At 47.2% G+C, this 14,631-nt stretch overlaps 1 protein-coding gene across 1 annotated transcript in view; it reads left to right on the forward strand.

The window, feature by feature from the left end:
• Itpr2 (inositol 1,4,5-trisphosphate receptor type 2) overlaps nt 1–14,631 on the forward strand; it is a 422,198-nt gene that overhangs the window by 368,603 nt on the left and 38,964 nt on the right. Inside the window, exons 54-55 of the mRNA XM_087903959.1 lie at nt 121–286; nt 13,618–13,778. Of these exons, the coding sequence (XP_087760085.1) occupies nt 121–286; nt 13,618–13,778 (327 nt within the window). The remainder of the gene's footprint in view (nt 1–120; nt 287–13,617; nt 13,779–14,631) is intronic.

Below are 14,631 nucleotides of genomic sequence, written 5' to 3' on the forward strand. Positions count from 1 at the left end.
AGGCTGCTGTTTGTGGTCACTCAGATATCTGTCCATTGTCTGCTTTATGCCAGACAGTGTGCTAACGGGACAGCCGTGAAGTGCGTGTGTATTCTAAGTGTGTTTGCACTTCTGTTTCAGGAGCCCTTGTTTGCTGCCCGGGTGATTTATGACCTCCTTTTCTTCTTCATCGTCATTATTATCGTCCTTAACCTGATTTTTGGTGTGATCATTGACACCTTTGCTGACCTCAGAAGTGAGAAGCAGAAGAAAGAAGAAATCCTGAAGACAACCTGTTTCATCTGCGGTAGGTGCCCCCACCCCTGTTATGGTGAGAGATGAGCAAATCCTCCCCTCAGATGCTAACGGATGGACAAACTGCTCACCAAGAAAGAGGGATAAAAGTGATTTCCATTTCTTATGCTTTAGGAAAAATATTTTAATGTGAAGGCTGGGAAAATTCAGGTTGTATAATGTGCATGAGACTAACATTCTCTGCTTCCATAAACAGATGCAAGAATCACCCCAAACTCTTCCTCCATTATCTCTGCGATTTACCTAGTCCTCTGACTGCAGAGTGTGCTGCAGATGCTAGGCGGTTCCACCAACTGGCAAATAAGTTTTTCATCACAATAGCATATTGAGTATATTACAGAGTGACTTTTATTTTGTTAGATTATGAATCCAAAGATTCCACTCATTGGCATCATCATTTTATATTCAAAACTAGGCATTATCCTACTGTTACAGCTGCACACATATACATAACATGCATTTCACGGAACATACGATAGTATAGAGCATACCACACATGTGGACATTATACATCTACCATACCCCATACACCCACACTACACACAACCCACTACAGGCTACATACACACACACCACATATACTACACATGTGTGCACACACAGCCTTTCCTTCTGCCCCATAATTGTCTCTCAGGCTGCACCAACTTTTTCTTCATGGCTATCTTCTCTCAGATCCTCCCTTCTCTGTATCCATCAGCCCTCTCTGGCTTCAATTGCCGCTGTGGTCCCTTCTCTGAACCCCAGACTCACACTCACCCCTCCACTTTCCTGTCCTTTGGTCTTCACCACAGTGTCCTACGTCTAACTTAAGCCGGCCTGTCCTCTGACTCCATGGCTTTTCCCACTTGTCCCATTCTCCTCTGTGGCTCTTCTGAGCCATTTCCTCCTTCTTCCTGCTGAAGAATAATGTGTACCTGGGAATAATGTGTCATAATACACACGTCCTAGGGAAGGATGCATATTAACCATGACCTGTTTCAGCATTCACGATCTGTGCTGAAACAGTCAGACAGACAGATAGACACACACCCACACAAGCATTGCTCTCTTGTTCATCAAGGGAAATGATAAAGAAGTCTCCGGGTTGCTGAAGGTAACAAGACGATAGATACTTCTGCAGGGCCGCATGGGGAGCAGTAACAGCCAACATGTTTCTTAGGGCAGATGGCGCAGAGCTGATAATCAAAGGGAATAGTTGCTGAAGTGGGTAGAAGCAGGATAGCCAGAACCAGAGGTGACACAGCCTGGGGCTTCACATACTGTGAGTGTCACTGTGACCAGATACTAGCAGCTTAGTGGGTGAAGGGTCTATTAGGTTCCGATTTGAAGGCTTATGCCACCGTGGCTGGACAGGGATGGTGGTAAGAGTGCCTGTCCACTCTGGTGGTAGGAGTGTGAGATTGCGTGTCCACATTTGACTGATCTGGGCTCTGCGGGACTGGAGGTGGAGATAAGCCATGCACCTCGAGGCCTGCTGCACCAGTGGCCCGTCTCCTCCAGCTAGGCTGCTTCCCGAGTTCTCCAGCCTCTAGAAGCATCACCAGCGGGGGTCCAAGTGCGAAAGCATGTGTCTACAGGACTTCCTACACAAACCATAGCAGAGCGTCACAGTGTCGTGGGTGTGAGCTTCAGAGCAAGGTGACCACCAGCAGGGTGTTCAGCCGAGGCAGCTTAGATTTAGTCTCAGAGGTGGAAAGGCACTTGGTCTGGATTTATTTCAGAGAACTGCAGTAGCCTGTGGAGTCCTTCATCAGGGACTTGTCAGAGATAGAGTAACCAGTCATTACCACAGCCCACCGAGTGAGGAAGACCAGTTTCTGACAGTCCACGGTGCAGTGTTAAGGGTAGAAGACTGAGTCAAAGCTAGATGATAGAATCTTAAGATCTTTTACAAATGTATTTATTTGTATTTGTGCATCTGACTGTTTAGCTTGTGTGTATGCTTGTGCACCGAGTCGGGGACAGTTGTGAGCTGCTGTGGAGGCGTTGGGAACTGGACCCAGGTCCTCCACAGGCACAGCAGGTGCTCCTAACACTGAGCCGTCTCTCCAGCTCCAGAACTTTGAAATCCTGATGGTCAGGGATGGAGATGGAAGGTGACCAGGTGCATGTGATTCCAAGAGGTTGAACATAACGGGGGAATGAGGTGTGGATACCCCGAATTTAACTGGAGGAGTATTGGACTCAAGGTGTGTAGTGAATACACAAGATATACCCCAGAATGAGTCAGTGTGTATTCTCTGCAGACAGTGGCAGGCACCTCTGCCCACAGATTATAGTGAAATCTGGAGCATGAAGGAAGGCTGCCTGGTCAACTGTGGCATGAGCGGGGTGGAAGCAGGCAGCAGCATCCATAAAATCAGGAGAGGTATAGCATGGGAGGAAGAGAGCAGGAAGCTGGAGGAGATGCAGAGACACCTGGGAATGGGGTGTGCACACTCTGACCTGCTGGCTCCAGCATGGTGGGATGTGCTGTTGCTGCTAAGGTCACATGACAGATGGGTGCTGGCCTGTCTCAGGAGAGGGCTCAGTGTGCCCCTGCTGGCCACCGGATTCCCATCAGGTGATGGTGATTTCCAGAGCAGTCTTTTGGTGTTCCGCCTGGAGGTCAGCCCAGACTGACATTATCCAGAAGAGGAGTGGATGAACTAAGCCTTGCAGAGACATGCATGCTAGACCATGAGCCTACCGGGAGTCCCCCTCTGGGTGACTGGGGAGAGCCAGGTGGAGAACATTCCACTCCTGTGCCTGTGAGCGACTAGGAAGGCGCCTGGGGAGCTCCTCAGGTCATGGGAGCTGTGACAGACTCCCCGAGTCCTCTTTTATAAGGTGGCATAACTGCTGACCAGAGCACCGTGAGGAGAGCCTCTGTCTGCCTCAACAAGAAGAGAAGCAAGCGCTGGGTGATGGGCATTGCTTCTGTGCCTTTGTGGCTGGTGACATTGCCTCTCTCTTCTTCCTCCTCCCTCCCCCTTTCTCACACTCATGTATACATATATACATGATGTGGGGTGTCCTTCTGTAGATGTGTTGCTTTTGTTGGTTAATAAATAAAGCTGCTTTGGCTTATGGCAGGGCAGAAGAGAGCCAGGCTGGAAGGGATAGAGAGAGAGAGGAGGTGGAGTCAGAGAGACGCCATGTAGCTGCTGAGGGAGAAGGACATGCTGGAGCCTTATCCAGTAAGCCACTGCCTCACGATAATACACAGATTAATAGAAATGGGTTAACTTAAGATGTAAGAGTTAGTTAATAAGAAGCCTGAGCTAAGAGGCCGTACAGTGCTGTAATTAATATAGTTTCTGTGTAATTATTTGGGTTTGGGCAGCAGTGAAACAAGCAGTCTCTGCTTACATATATATGTATATGTGTATGTCTGTATATATTTATGTATGTATGTATCCTTACATGTACATGCATATAGATATATACATATGTATGTATATACATATAGACTATAATTTGTGACCAGCTACCAGAGCAAGGCAGGCCAATAGCATGAATGGAAGACCCTTGTCCTTCAGTTTGTCATTGGGATGCTTGATGGTTTAAAAAGAGCAGGCTCCTCAGGGCAGAGCTCAGATTTGCTTGAAGGAAGCTGAGGCCAAAAAAGAATCTCTTGTCCGTGTCTGGACTGGATGAGGAGAAGTGAGTTTGGGGTGCTACACCCACAGAAATGTCCTGCAGCCACTCAGGAGTGTGAAGAAGAAACATGTCTGGAAACCTGAAGGAATGCTTCTTCAGTCCTGGGAGAGAACTAAACCACTGTACTTTGGGAAAAAACCAAAACCAAACAAACCAAATGCTCTAGTTTCTCTCTATGACTGTTTTCGCTTCTCCTCAGTGAGTTGTGTGTTGCCTCCCAAAGGACAGTCTTCTTCATCCACATCTTTGGCTCTCAGAGATGTCCCATTCTTTCACTCTAGTCTCTAGGAGAGGGGTTCTGATTTTGCATGCACCCCCATTCCCCAGTGTCTCATCACCCTTCTCTTCCATGCCCATTTAACCCCACTTTGGCTGGGTACACACCCCAGCACCACCTCTCCAGGCTTCCTCTTCTCTTCCGTGTTGACTAGACAGTGAAGCTGGCACAACCTCCCGGTAGCCACACGGACCCAGCCCAGATGCAGTGCCCTGCGTCTTCTCCCCCTTCCTCTGCTCAGCTCCAGATCCTGACTGGCACAAGGCAGCGACAGATCTCTGACTGCCTACAGTAAGCCGGGCTGGAAGTCCTTCCTCACACCAGCATCTCTGCTCCCTCCTTCCAAGGCTCCAGCTACCCTGGGCTAACAGATCTGCTTCCACAGGCTCACACCACATCCTGTCATGAATCCTCACAGCCACACACGGGCCTGCTCAGTGCTGCCAGGCTAACTTGTCTAGTACAAAAGCCATCAGCAACCTGGTGCCACCATTACTGTTAAGTTCTAGTTTTCCTGGTAGTAAAACACTTCACAATCTGGAACCCTTCTCTTCCTTCTCCCTTTCTTCTTTTTCTTTCCCCCCTCTTTGTAGATGGATTTTTCTTTGGGCCACCAGCCCACAAAATATAACATGGAGACTTATTATTAATTATAAAAGCTCGGCCTATGGCTTAGGCTTGTCCCAATAGCTCGTATAACTTAAATGGACTCATTTCTATTCATCTATGTGTGGCCACATGACTTGTGGCTTTTGCCTCTCCTCATGCATGTCTTGCTCCTCTGCATCCAGCTGGCCTCCTCGCCTTTCTTCTTCCCTGAGCTCTGTCTGTCCAGAAGTCCCACCTACACCTCCTGCCTAGCTATTGGCCAGTGAGCTATTCATTAAAGCAACCACGATGAGAATGACTTGTCTTTACACAGTGTAACCAAATATCTCACAACGCCTCTTCCCCCTTCTCTTCTTTTCCTCTTCTTCCGCTTCTTTAGGGTGTTTTCATCCATTTTCCTCTCATCTGTGTTTCAGATCCTAGTCTAAGTACGTTCCTCACCGTTCACACTGTAGTGAGAGAATGTACTGGTTGAAATCCCACCCCTGAGAGCCATGGAACTCCATCCCGTCTTTAAGGCTCAGCCCCAGTACTAGGATTCTTGATCGCTTTTCAAAGTCTCACTCGGCAGGATAAAGGCGAGTGCTCCTGAATGGCTGTTGTCACACGGTGCTCAGTGGTTGTGTTCGCCTCTGTTTGATACTGTGCACCCTGACATTGTAGAAAGCTAATGACCCCTAGTCAGGTAGGCACTACCTTCCACAGTCCTGCACCCTGATGGCATAACCTTGGCCAAACTTGTTGCCATGAACTGTTCTTTGCTTCTCTGGCATGAGGAGAGTCTACGGCCCTGCTTTCAGGCTGTGCTTGCTGTAATTGAGATCTTGTTTATAAAATCCTCTGCTACTGTGAAAAGGTGAGGAAGTTAATTGCTTCCATGTTTTGTGTGGGGTTCATTCATCAGTATTTGGTAATGAATGACTAGCTGGCAAATTAGCCCCAACACTTTCCTACACAAGGAAAGGCAGCTCAGTGCAGAGTCAGTCTGCGCTTCACGTCAAAAACCTAGATGCAGACAGGGAGATAGCCCAGAAAAGTGCTTGTCACACAAGCTGAAGACCTGAGCTCAGATGTCCGCACCCACATGGGAAGCTGAGCACAGCAGTGTAAGCCTGTAACCTTTAGGAGGCGGGGCAGCCATACTGGGGCTCGCTGGCCATCCAGTTAGTCCTCAAACAAAGTACAGAAGTGATTGAGAAAATCCTGACATATACCTGTCGCCTCCACATGCATGTGTATGTATGCAGCACATGACTACACAGACAAAGCCTAGGTCTACTGATTGCAGATGACTCAAACATTGCCACACACTGGGTATTGTCTTGGTGGTATGACATTTCCCCAGATACAGGTGATGGATCCAGAGGTCCAGGGTGATGCTATATCAACCAAGTCTTTGTTGATTTTCTGGAAGCTTCATCCTTATTCAAAAGACTGAAGGATCATTTTGTAATTTAAGCTTAGAATAAGTCTAAGCCTGTTGTTGTCCTGTCCTCCTTCATGCTCCCTTGGCCACGCGTGCTGCTCCAGAACATGCGTGAGCCACCTCTTCCCACTACCCAGTTACAGGTTAAGGGACGATGGAATCATTACTTTAATATTCTGTTACTTCGCAAACAGGAGGGGCTTGGACTTCATTCTGGAGTTTTCCTTTAATGCTCTCCTTTTTAATGACTAGCTCTATTGTGATGTAATTCACATACCTTAAAACTCACCCACTTAAGGTCTATAGTGCAGCCCCTTTAACCTATTCAGAACTGTGTGTACAATTTCTCCGTTTTCAGACATATTTCTGCCCCTTCCCATAGCACACCGCAACCTCCATTCACCATGTTCTCGGCAGCCTCCCATCGCCCTGTGCCCTGGGCAACCACTGATGTCCTCTCTGCCTCCGTACCTTTGCCTGCTTTGAAGATTCAGTCAAGATAATCCATCCCGTCTTATGACTAGGTTGATGCTTGCAAGGCCCCTGTCTGTGGTAGTTACTTTTCTCCTGACTGACGGAATATCTGACATAAGCAAACAGCGGGAGGAAGCGTTTCCTTTGAATCACAGTTGAGGAGATAGCGTCCATCATGGCGGGAAGGTAGGCAGTGCCAGTCCTAGGAGTCCATGGTGGCTGTGGGAGGCTTTGTGCTCATGTCTCAGTAACTGATAGAAGCTGGACGTCAGCATTCGTCTGGCCCTCTCCTTCCCCTGTTCACTTGTTCCAGCACTCCAGCCAAAGGACGGTGCCCCTCACATCACGGTGGGTGTGTCTTCCTTATTCAGTTAATCCTCCTGGAGACAACCCCACAACACACACGTGTGTGTCCCACTAATGACTGAGGCTTTTGTATTTTACTGTGTGTGTGTGTGTGTGTGTGTGTGCGCATGCGTGTGCGTGTGTAGTTTATGTGCCCTGTCTGGGAACAGAAGTCATCAGAGGCCAGAAAAGCCATGGGACCCACTGGAGCTGGAGTTACAGGCAGTTGTCAGCTGCCATGTGGTCCTCTGCAAGAACCGTGAATGTTCTTAACCACTGAGATATCCTTCCAGCTCTCCTGGCCTTTTACTAATTCAGTCAGATTGAAGTCAAAATTAGCCATCTTGCTATGCAATGCCATGCATAAGTGCTTTAAGCCTTGCTGTTGAACAAAGTGTTCTGTCAGATTCTGCCCATCGTTGATGGGCATCTGGGTTTTTTCAGCTTTGGGGTAGCAGGGACTGTGGTGTGGTGAGCACCCTTGAGCAGGTGTCTGTGTGCGCATTTCTCCTTCATGATCTCCTGAGTCATGCTGGGACTGTGTGGATTCTTTAGAAATGGCCCATTTCATAAAGCGGCTGCCGATTTTACATTTCTTTAGTAGCCTGAGGGTCCAGTATTTCCACCCCCTCCCCACGTTGTCATTATCTGCTCTCAGTCTTAGTGGAAGGACATTTTACTACTGAATACTCTTAACTCGTCCAATCTCTGTTTCATTAAATGCCAAACATGTGCCAAACTCTGATGTAAACCATTAGGGCCATATGACAAGCAGAGGCACGGATATCTGTAGTCGGAAACACATGACAAATACCAGGCAAGGCTTGGTAGCATGTGCCTGTAATCCTCAGTGAGGAAACAGATGCATTACCATCATACAACCAAGGCCAGTCCTTTTTACGTAGCAGGTTCCAAGCCAGCCAGGGCTAAACAGTGAGACACTGTCTCAAAAACAAAAAAGACATAAAAGTGTTAAGTGTAAATGTGTGTGCAGATCCCCGGGGAAGCACACTTCTTCCTTCAGTCTGGCCTGCAGCAGGCGCTCCCTGGCAGGCATGGTTTCTCTGTTACCTGGGATTTGAGGTCCAAGTGTAATTGAACAACTTCCACACTGCTGTTGTACGTCTGAGAGAAGGTGATGAACAACTTATGAAAGGAGGGGATGGTGACGGGGTGGTCCAGAGTGCTGGGAAACGGGAAGAGACTGTCTGTGTGCTGGATGCTGTGTCACCAGTGGGAAGGGACTATTTGTGTGCTGGGCACTGTGTCACCAGTGGGAAGGGACTGTCTGTGTGTTGGACGCTGGTCACCTTAAGTCACCTGCCAGTCAGAGTTCAGCAGAAATTGTCCATAAATGAGTTAGCCAAGGACACCATAGCGAAAGAGTTCTGGGGCCGTAGGAAATACTAGCCATGGCCCCTGATGAAGGGATCTGTCTGTGGTATAGCAAGCAGACCAGCATGGCTGTTAGGCACCAGCAGGGAGACATGAGGGGGTAAGATCAGAGCAGCAATGAGGTCAGGCCACATGGGAATTAGCACATGCATGTTGCATGCGACACATACCAACTAAACAGTCATTCATTGTGTTTAATTTTCTCATTTCTGTAAATGAACGCCTGGCGTACTCTTAAAGGAGTAGGGGTTTTCTTGGGCTCATAGTTCAGAAAATGCAGACGATACGCATCATGGGGGGGGGCAGCACACGCGCAGATACCATGTCCCGCCGTGTCAGAGGGAGACTGCTGGCTTACACTTTGGTAGATAAGGAAGCCGAAAACAGAGAACCCTGGCGTTCAGCTGCCTTCTTCCCTCTTGATGCCGTCCTTCTCGTCTGGCTGTGGGATGGTGTCTCTCACACTCAACGGAGGTTTTCCCGTATCAGTTAGCCCTCTCTGGGAACAACCTCACAGACATAACCAAAGGTGTGCCCTAGGCAACACTTGATCCAATCAAATTTTAATCCAATCAGAAATTTTTGAGCTGGAGAGATAGTTCAGTAGCCAAGGTTTCAAACATGAGACCTGAGTTCGAACTCAGCACCCACATGAAAAGCCTGGCCCAGCTATACACAGGTTTGTTAACCCTAGCTTCATGGAGACAGAGACAGGAGCGACTGGGTTGCTGGCTGTCAGTGTATCTCCAGCTTCAATAAGAGAGCCTGTCTTAAGTGAATAGGTCAGAGTCAGATAGAGTAGGAGTCCTAAGCCCCGCCCCCACATTATCCTATACTACCTTTATGGAATTTAGCTGTCACCAGAAATCTGTATTTTATCTAATATTTATATAAGCCCTTCTTCCAGGCTGTTGTGAGGGGCTGCTGCAAGGGCCATAGACAAGGGGAGCCTCCACATTGTCCCAGTTCCTAAGTGTCACTGTAGTCTCCATGCTGAGAGTGGAGGGCACAGGTGGACACAACAGGCCTGGGCAGCTGACAAGATGATCCACATGTAAGGGTGGGCAATAACTGAGACCACAGCATCAGCAGAGAAGGCGTTCAATCTAGACACACGTGGATACGTGCTGAAGGAAGAAATATGGATTAGGTATGGCAAGCGAGAGGCAGAGAAAAGTCAAGGGTGACTCCTGGGCTTCTGATTTGGACAACCCCTGGAGTGGCCACTGAGTAAGGAGAAGAAGGCTGTGGAGAGAGGGCACTGGAGCCCACGTCAGACATGCTGAACTGGTGTCTGGTCAAGTGAAATGAGGCGCAATCACCAAATGGTTGTTTTTTATACCCTTTTTATTAAGAAAAACTCTAATAACATGATTTAAAAAGTCAACCCATCACTGGGGACAGATATTTTTAAATGTATTTGTTTAATGACATGTTTAAAGGTTCTTCGTGCCTAAGAGGCCTTGAAATATGCACAGGGAAGGAGTAGTAGCCAAGGTTGAAATTTAGTTTCCTGATATCTTCTACGCTATCTGAACAACAAAGATGACCTCAACCCTGTAGACAGAAGTTTCTGTCCAGCCTGGTCCCACAGCCATTCAGTTCCAAGGAAACATACAGAGACTTATATTAATTATAAACTGTTTGACCTACTGCTCAGGCTTATTACTAACTAGCTCTTGCAACTTAAATTAACCTATAATTTTTGTCTATGTTTAGCCATGTGGCTTGGTATCTTTTCTCAGTAAGGCATTCTCATTTGCTTCCTCTGCATCTGGCTGACAACTGTGTCTCTACCATTACTCTTCCTAGAATTCTCTGGTCTGTTTGCTCCATCTATACTTCCTGCCTGGCTACTGGCCAATCAGAGTTTATTAAACCAATATGAGTGACACATCTTCACAGTGTCCCACAGCAGTTCCCTGACATCCTGTTCCCCATTCCGATGACTTATTTTTCCAGAGATGCTTCTCTTCATCTCCATTTACTCACATAAAATCTGACTTCTCAACTCCTCCCCATCATTCCTCCAGAAGCTGGAGATACAGACTGGTATGTTGGATGGTTTTATGTCACAAGCTAGGGTCATCTGTGATGAGGGAACCTCGACTGAGAAAATGTCTCCATAAGACTTAACTGTAGGCAAGCCTGTTAGACACTTTCTTAGTCAGTGATTGATGGTGGAGAGGGCCCAGCCCATTGTGGTTGGGGCCACCCCTAGGCTAGTGGTCCAGGCTTCTATAAGGAAGTAGGCTGAACAAGCCATGGGGAGCAACCCAGTAAGCAGCATTCTTCCATGGCCTCTGCATCAGCTCCTGCCTCCTGTTTCCTGTCCTGTTTGAACTCCTGTCCTGACTTCCTTCAGTGATGGTCTATGATGTGGAAGTGGAAGCCAAACAAACCCTTTCCTTCCCAGTTTGTTTTTAGTCACGGTGTTTCATCAGAGCAATAGGAATACTAGATAGGACATAAATTGTACCAGGAGTGGGGTGTTATTGTGACAGATCTGACCATGTGTTTTGGGTACGGTTGTGGAAGACTTTGGAACATTGGTCTAGAAAAGCCATTGACTGTTGAGAGCTAAGGGGCCTGTTCTGTAGGAGCTCAAGATGCAAGAATTTGGAGTCAGTGTAGATGATGGAGGTCTGGCTTGTGAAGTGTCAGAGGGAAGTTAAAGACTGTGGGAGCCTTTTGTGATTTTGATTTACGATGCTGTGGTTCTGACCAGCTAGGGTTGAAGAAGGAGCTGTGATTAACAAGAGACCAGCATCACTGGTGAAACTTTTGCTTTGCTGGGACAACTGATGCTGGTTATCTAGATCTGAGGAGATAGCAGTGACTGCGGAGAGACCAGCATCACTGAAGTGAAGTCTTCAGGGAGTGTTTCCTGAGAGCACACAGAAGCTGGGTTCCAGAGGCAGTCAAGGTTGTACTTGGTAATGTGTAAAAGTCACCCAGGTGCTACTGGTTTTGAAGGCAGGAAGGGGTCATGGGGAGCAGCTGAGGCTGGCAATAGGAGAGGCCTGGAGAGGCCATTGGAGAAGTTACATTGGAGAAGCTCAGTAGCAGTGGAAGGCCCAGGATTGAAAGGGCTGTGTAGGAAAGCTGAGGCTTGACACCATCAAGACAGCCCAGGATAGGCTGTTAGTGAAAGTTCAGTCCAGTTGCAGCCGCAGGCCCCAGGAGTTTGGAGATGCTGGTACCGTGGGATGGCCACCAAGAATAGCAGCAACAGTGGAATGGAACCTGTCCCAGCTTAAAATATGAGCTGTGTGTGCTACAGAGGGTGGGGCTGAAGAAGTGGCCCAGAAGGAACCAGAGGATCATGAGTGAATCTCAGACATTGGACATTGAGTTGTTTACACTACTGGAGTTTGGTTTTCCTTTGGTCTGATTGTAACTGTGCCCTGGCTCATCCCTCTTGAAGTAAGACTGTATTTAACTTATTTTTTATTTTATAGGAGCCCACAGTTTAGAGACTTTTGATTTTAAAAGAGACTTTGGGTTTGTTTTTTTTTAAAGAGGTGGAACTTGAAGCTGTTTGTGTTTGTAAGGCTATGGAGTGTTTAAGTTTGTAAAATGTTTTATAGCGTGATGTTTATATTGATGTGTGATCTTGGGAATGAACAAGAAAGGAAAGGCTGTGACCACAGCGATGTTCTTATGTTATTGACACAGGATCGGTCGTTCTGAATAGTTTTATTTCAATTTGGCACAAGCAAGAGTCATCCGAGAGGAAGGAATCTCAATTAAGAAAACGCCTCCATAAGATGGGGCTGTCGGCAACCCTGTTGCACATTTTCTTAATTAGTGACTGATGTGGGAAGGCAGGCTGAGCAAGCCATGAGGAGTAATCCAGTATGCAGCGCCCTCCACAGCCTCTGCGTCAGCTCCTGCCTCCAGATTCCTGCCTTGCTTGACTTCCTGTCCTGCCTTCCTTCACTGATGAACTATGACGTTGGAGTGTAAGCCAAATTAACCCTTTCTCCCAAGCTTGCTTTTGGTCATGGGGTTTCATCAGTCGTAGTAACCCTGATTGAGAATTGAAGTGGCCACCCCAGCGCCCCCCAGCTTCTTTGAGTATCACGGATTAGGGACCCTGAGGACAGTTCTTGTCCTGGCACGGTGCCCACTGGCTGTCTCTGATCAAAGGCTTTGTTGGTTGCAAGGGACTACAGGTATTGACTCGGCTGCTCTCCTTTAACCCAACGCCTTGATAGAAACGAATCTTTTTTCTTCTACCACAATTAACCAGTATTCCTTTTCTTTGTTATTTTCTTTCTGAAATCTTTGTGTGTGTGTGTGTGTGTGTGTGTGTGTGTGTGTGTGTGCGTGCACCAGCCTGTGTGAGTGGAGATCAGAGGGCAACTTTGGAGTCATTTCTTGCCTTCCACCTTGTTTCAATGTGGGGTCTTTCCTGTGTTTCTGATACCTGCAAGCTTCCAGGCAATTCTCCTGTCTCTGCTTCCCATCATGCAGCAGGAGTGTTAGGATTACAGGTGCACTCTACTGAACTGGACCTTCGGTGGACTCCAGTAATCAAACGCAGATCACCTGGCTTGTATTGCAAACGCTATTCCTACTGAGCCGTATTTCCTTTTCTTGAACAATCATCATTGTCTCTTTCTGTTATACTTTTGGTATGGTTGAATTTGACAGTTTTAATATGGCTATATTTAAGATTATCTGCAACTCTTACCTCTGTAATAGAACTGCCCATTCCCAAGGATCATGGTGGGGGAAATAAATGTTATTTGGGGACAAGTCTATAAACCACAGTCTCTTTTATCTAGAGCTGTTATGTATTATTTCTTTTTAAAAGTTTTGTTTGTTTATTATGTATACAGTGATCTGTCTGCCTGTATACCTGCAGGCCAGAAGAGGGCACCAGGTCTCATTACAGATGACTGTGAGCTAGCATGTGGTTACTGGGAATTGAACTCAGAACTTTTAGAAGAGCAAACCACTCTTAACCACTGAGCCATCTCCCCAGTCTTGTATGATTGTTTTAAATTCTAACAATATTTTAAAGTGGTACACTCTTCCAGAAAGCAGGTTTGTTGTTGATTTTCAATAATGGCCATGTTTTATTTTTATGCTAAGAAGTTCTGATTAAATGAAAAATTACATACATAGTGTTTCCTGTGTTTTGCAGGCCTGGAGAGGGACAAGTTTGACAACAAGACAGTCTCCTTCGAGGAGCACATCAAGTCGGAGCACAACATGTGGCATTACCTGTACTTCATCGTCCTGGTGAAGGTGAAGGACCCGACAGAATACACCGGGCCGGAGAGCTACGTGGCGCAGATGATCGCGGTGAGTGCGGCTCAGCTACTCCTGATTCTCCAGCTGAGGTCACGTCGCAGCTCAGAGGCCTTCAGTGTCAGTTCTCCCTTGCCCTCCTCTCAGGCGAGAGATAATCTAGCTCTGACTTTCTGTGAGCCTTTAAATAAGCCTGTCAGTCAATGGAGAATTTCCACACTGCTGACGTCATCCTTGTTATTGGATCAAATCTATGTCTCCAGGGCACAGATAGCATTCTCCCAGGGATGATCTGTGTAGGGAAGAGCTTCCCCTTGATATCTCTGACCTCTGACCCCTAAGCCCTGACCTCAAACCTCCAGTCATCACTGGACCTCTCAGTTCCCAAATCTGGAAGTTTCATATTGTCACATGCAAACCAAAGAGTCATGCTTCAAGAGATTCCTTGAATTTCCAAAAACAATAATTCAGAAAGGCTTGTGTTTATGAATGTGTGTGTTTAGGGGAGCGTGGTGGGAGACAACTGGTTTTGGCTTTAGAGGAAACTGACTCTTCTGCTCAGTCCTAAGTCCTGGTGTTGGGTCAGCAACAGTGAGAGAGCGAGGTAAAGAGAGTGAGTTAAGGAGAGCGAGGTAGGGAGAGGGACCAAGAAGAGTGGATGTGGAGTTAAGGGGAGCAAGTAAGGTAAAGAGAGGGGTTGAGGAGAGGCGCTCTAGACCTGACCCTGAAGAAGGAGGTCACCTACTTAGATAAAAAAGACACAATACCGCCACAGCCTGCCCATTCATCCACCCATCCATCCAACCTCCATCCATTCATCCAACCTCCATCCATCCATCCACCCATCCATCCAACCTCTATTCATCCATCCATCCATCCATCTATCATCTATTTATATCCATCCATC

Source organism: Myodes glareolus, chromosome 3 (genome assembly GCF_982192425.1).
Source record: "Myodes glareolus chromosome 3, mMyoGla1.1, whole genome shotgun sequence".
Lineage (NCBI taxonomy): Eukaryota > Metazoa > Chordata > Mammalia > Rodentia > Cricetidae > Myodes > Myodes glareolus.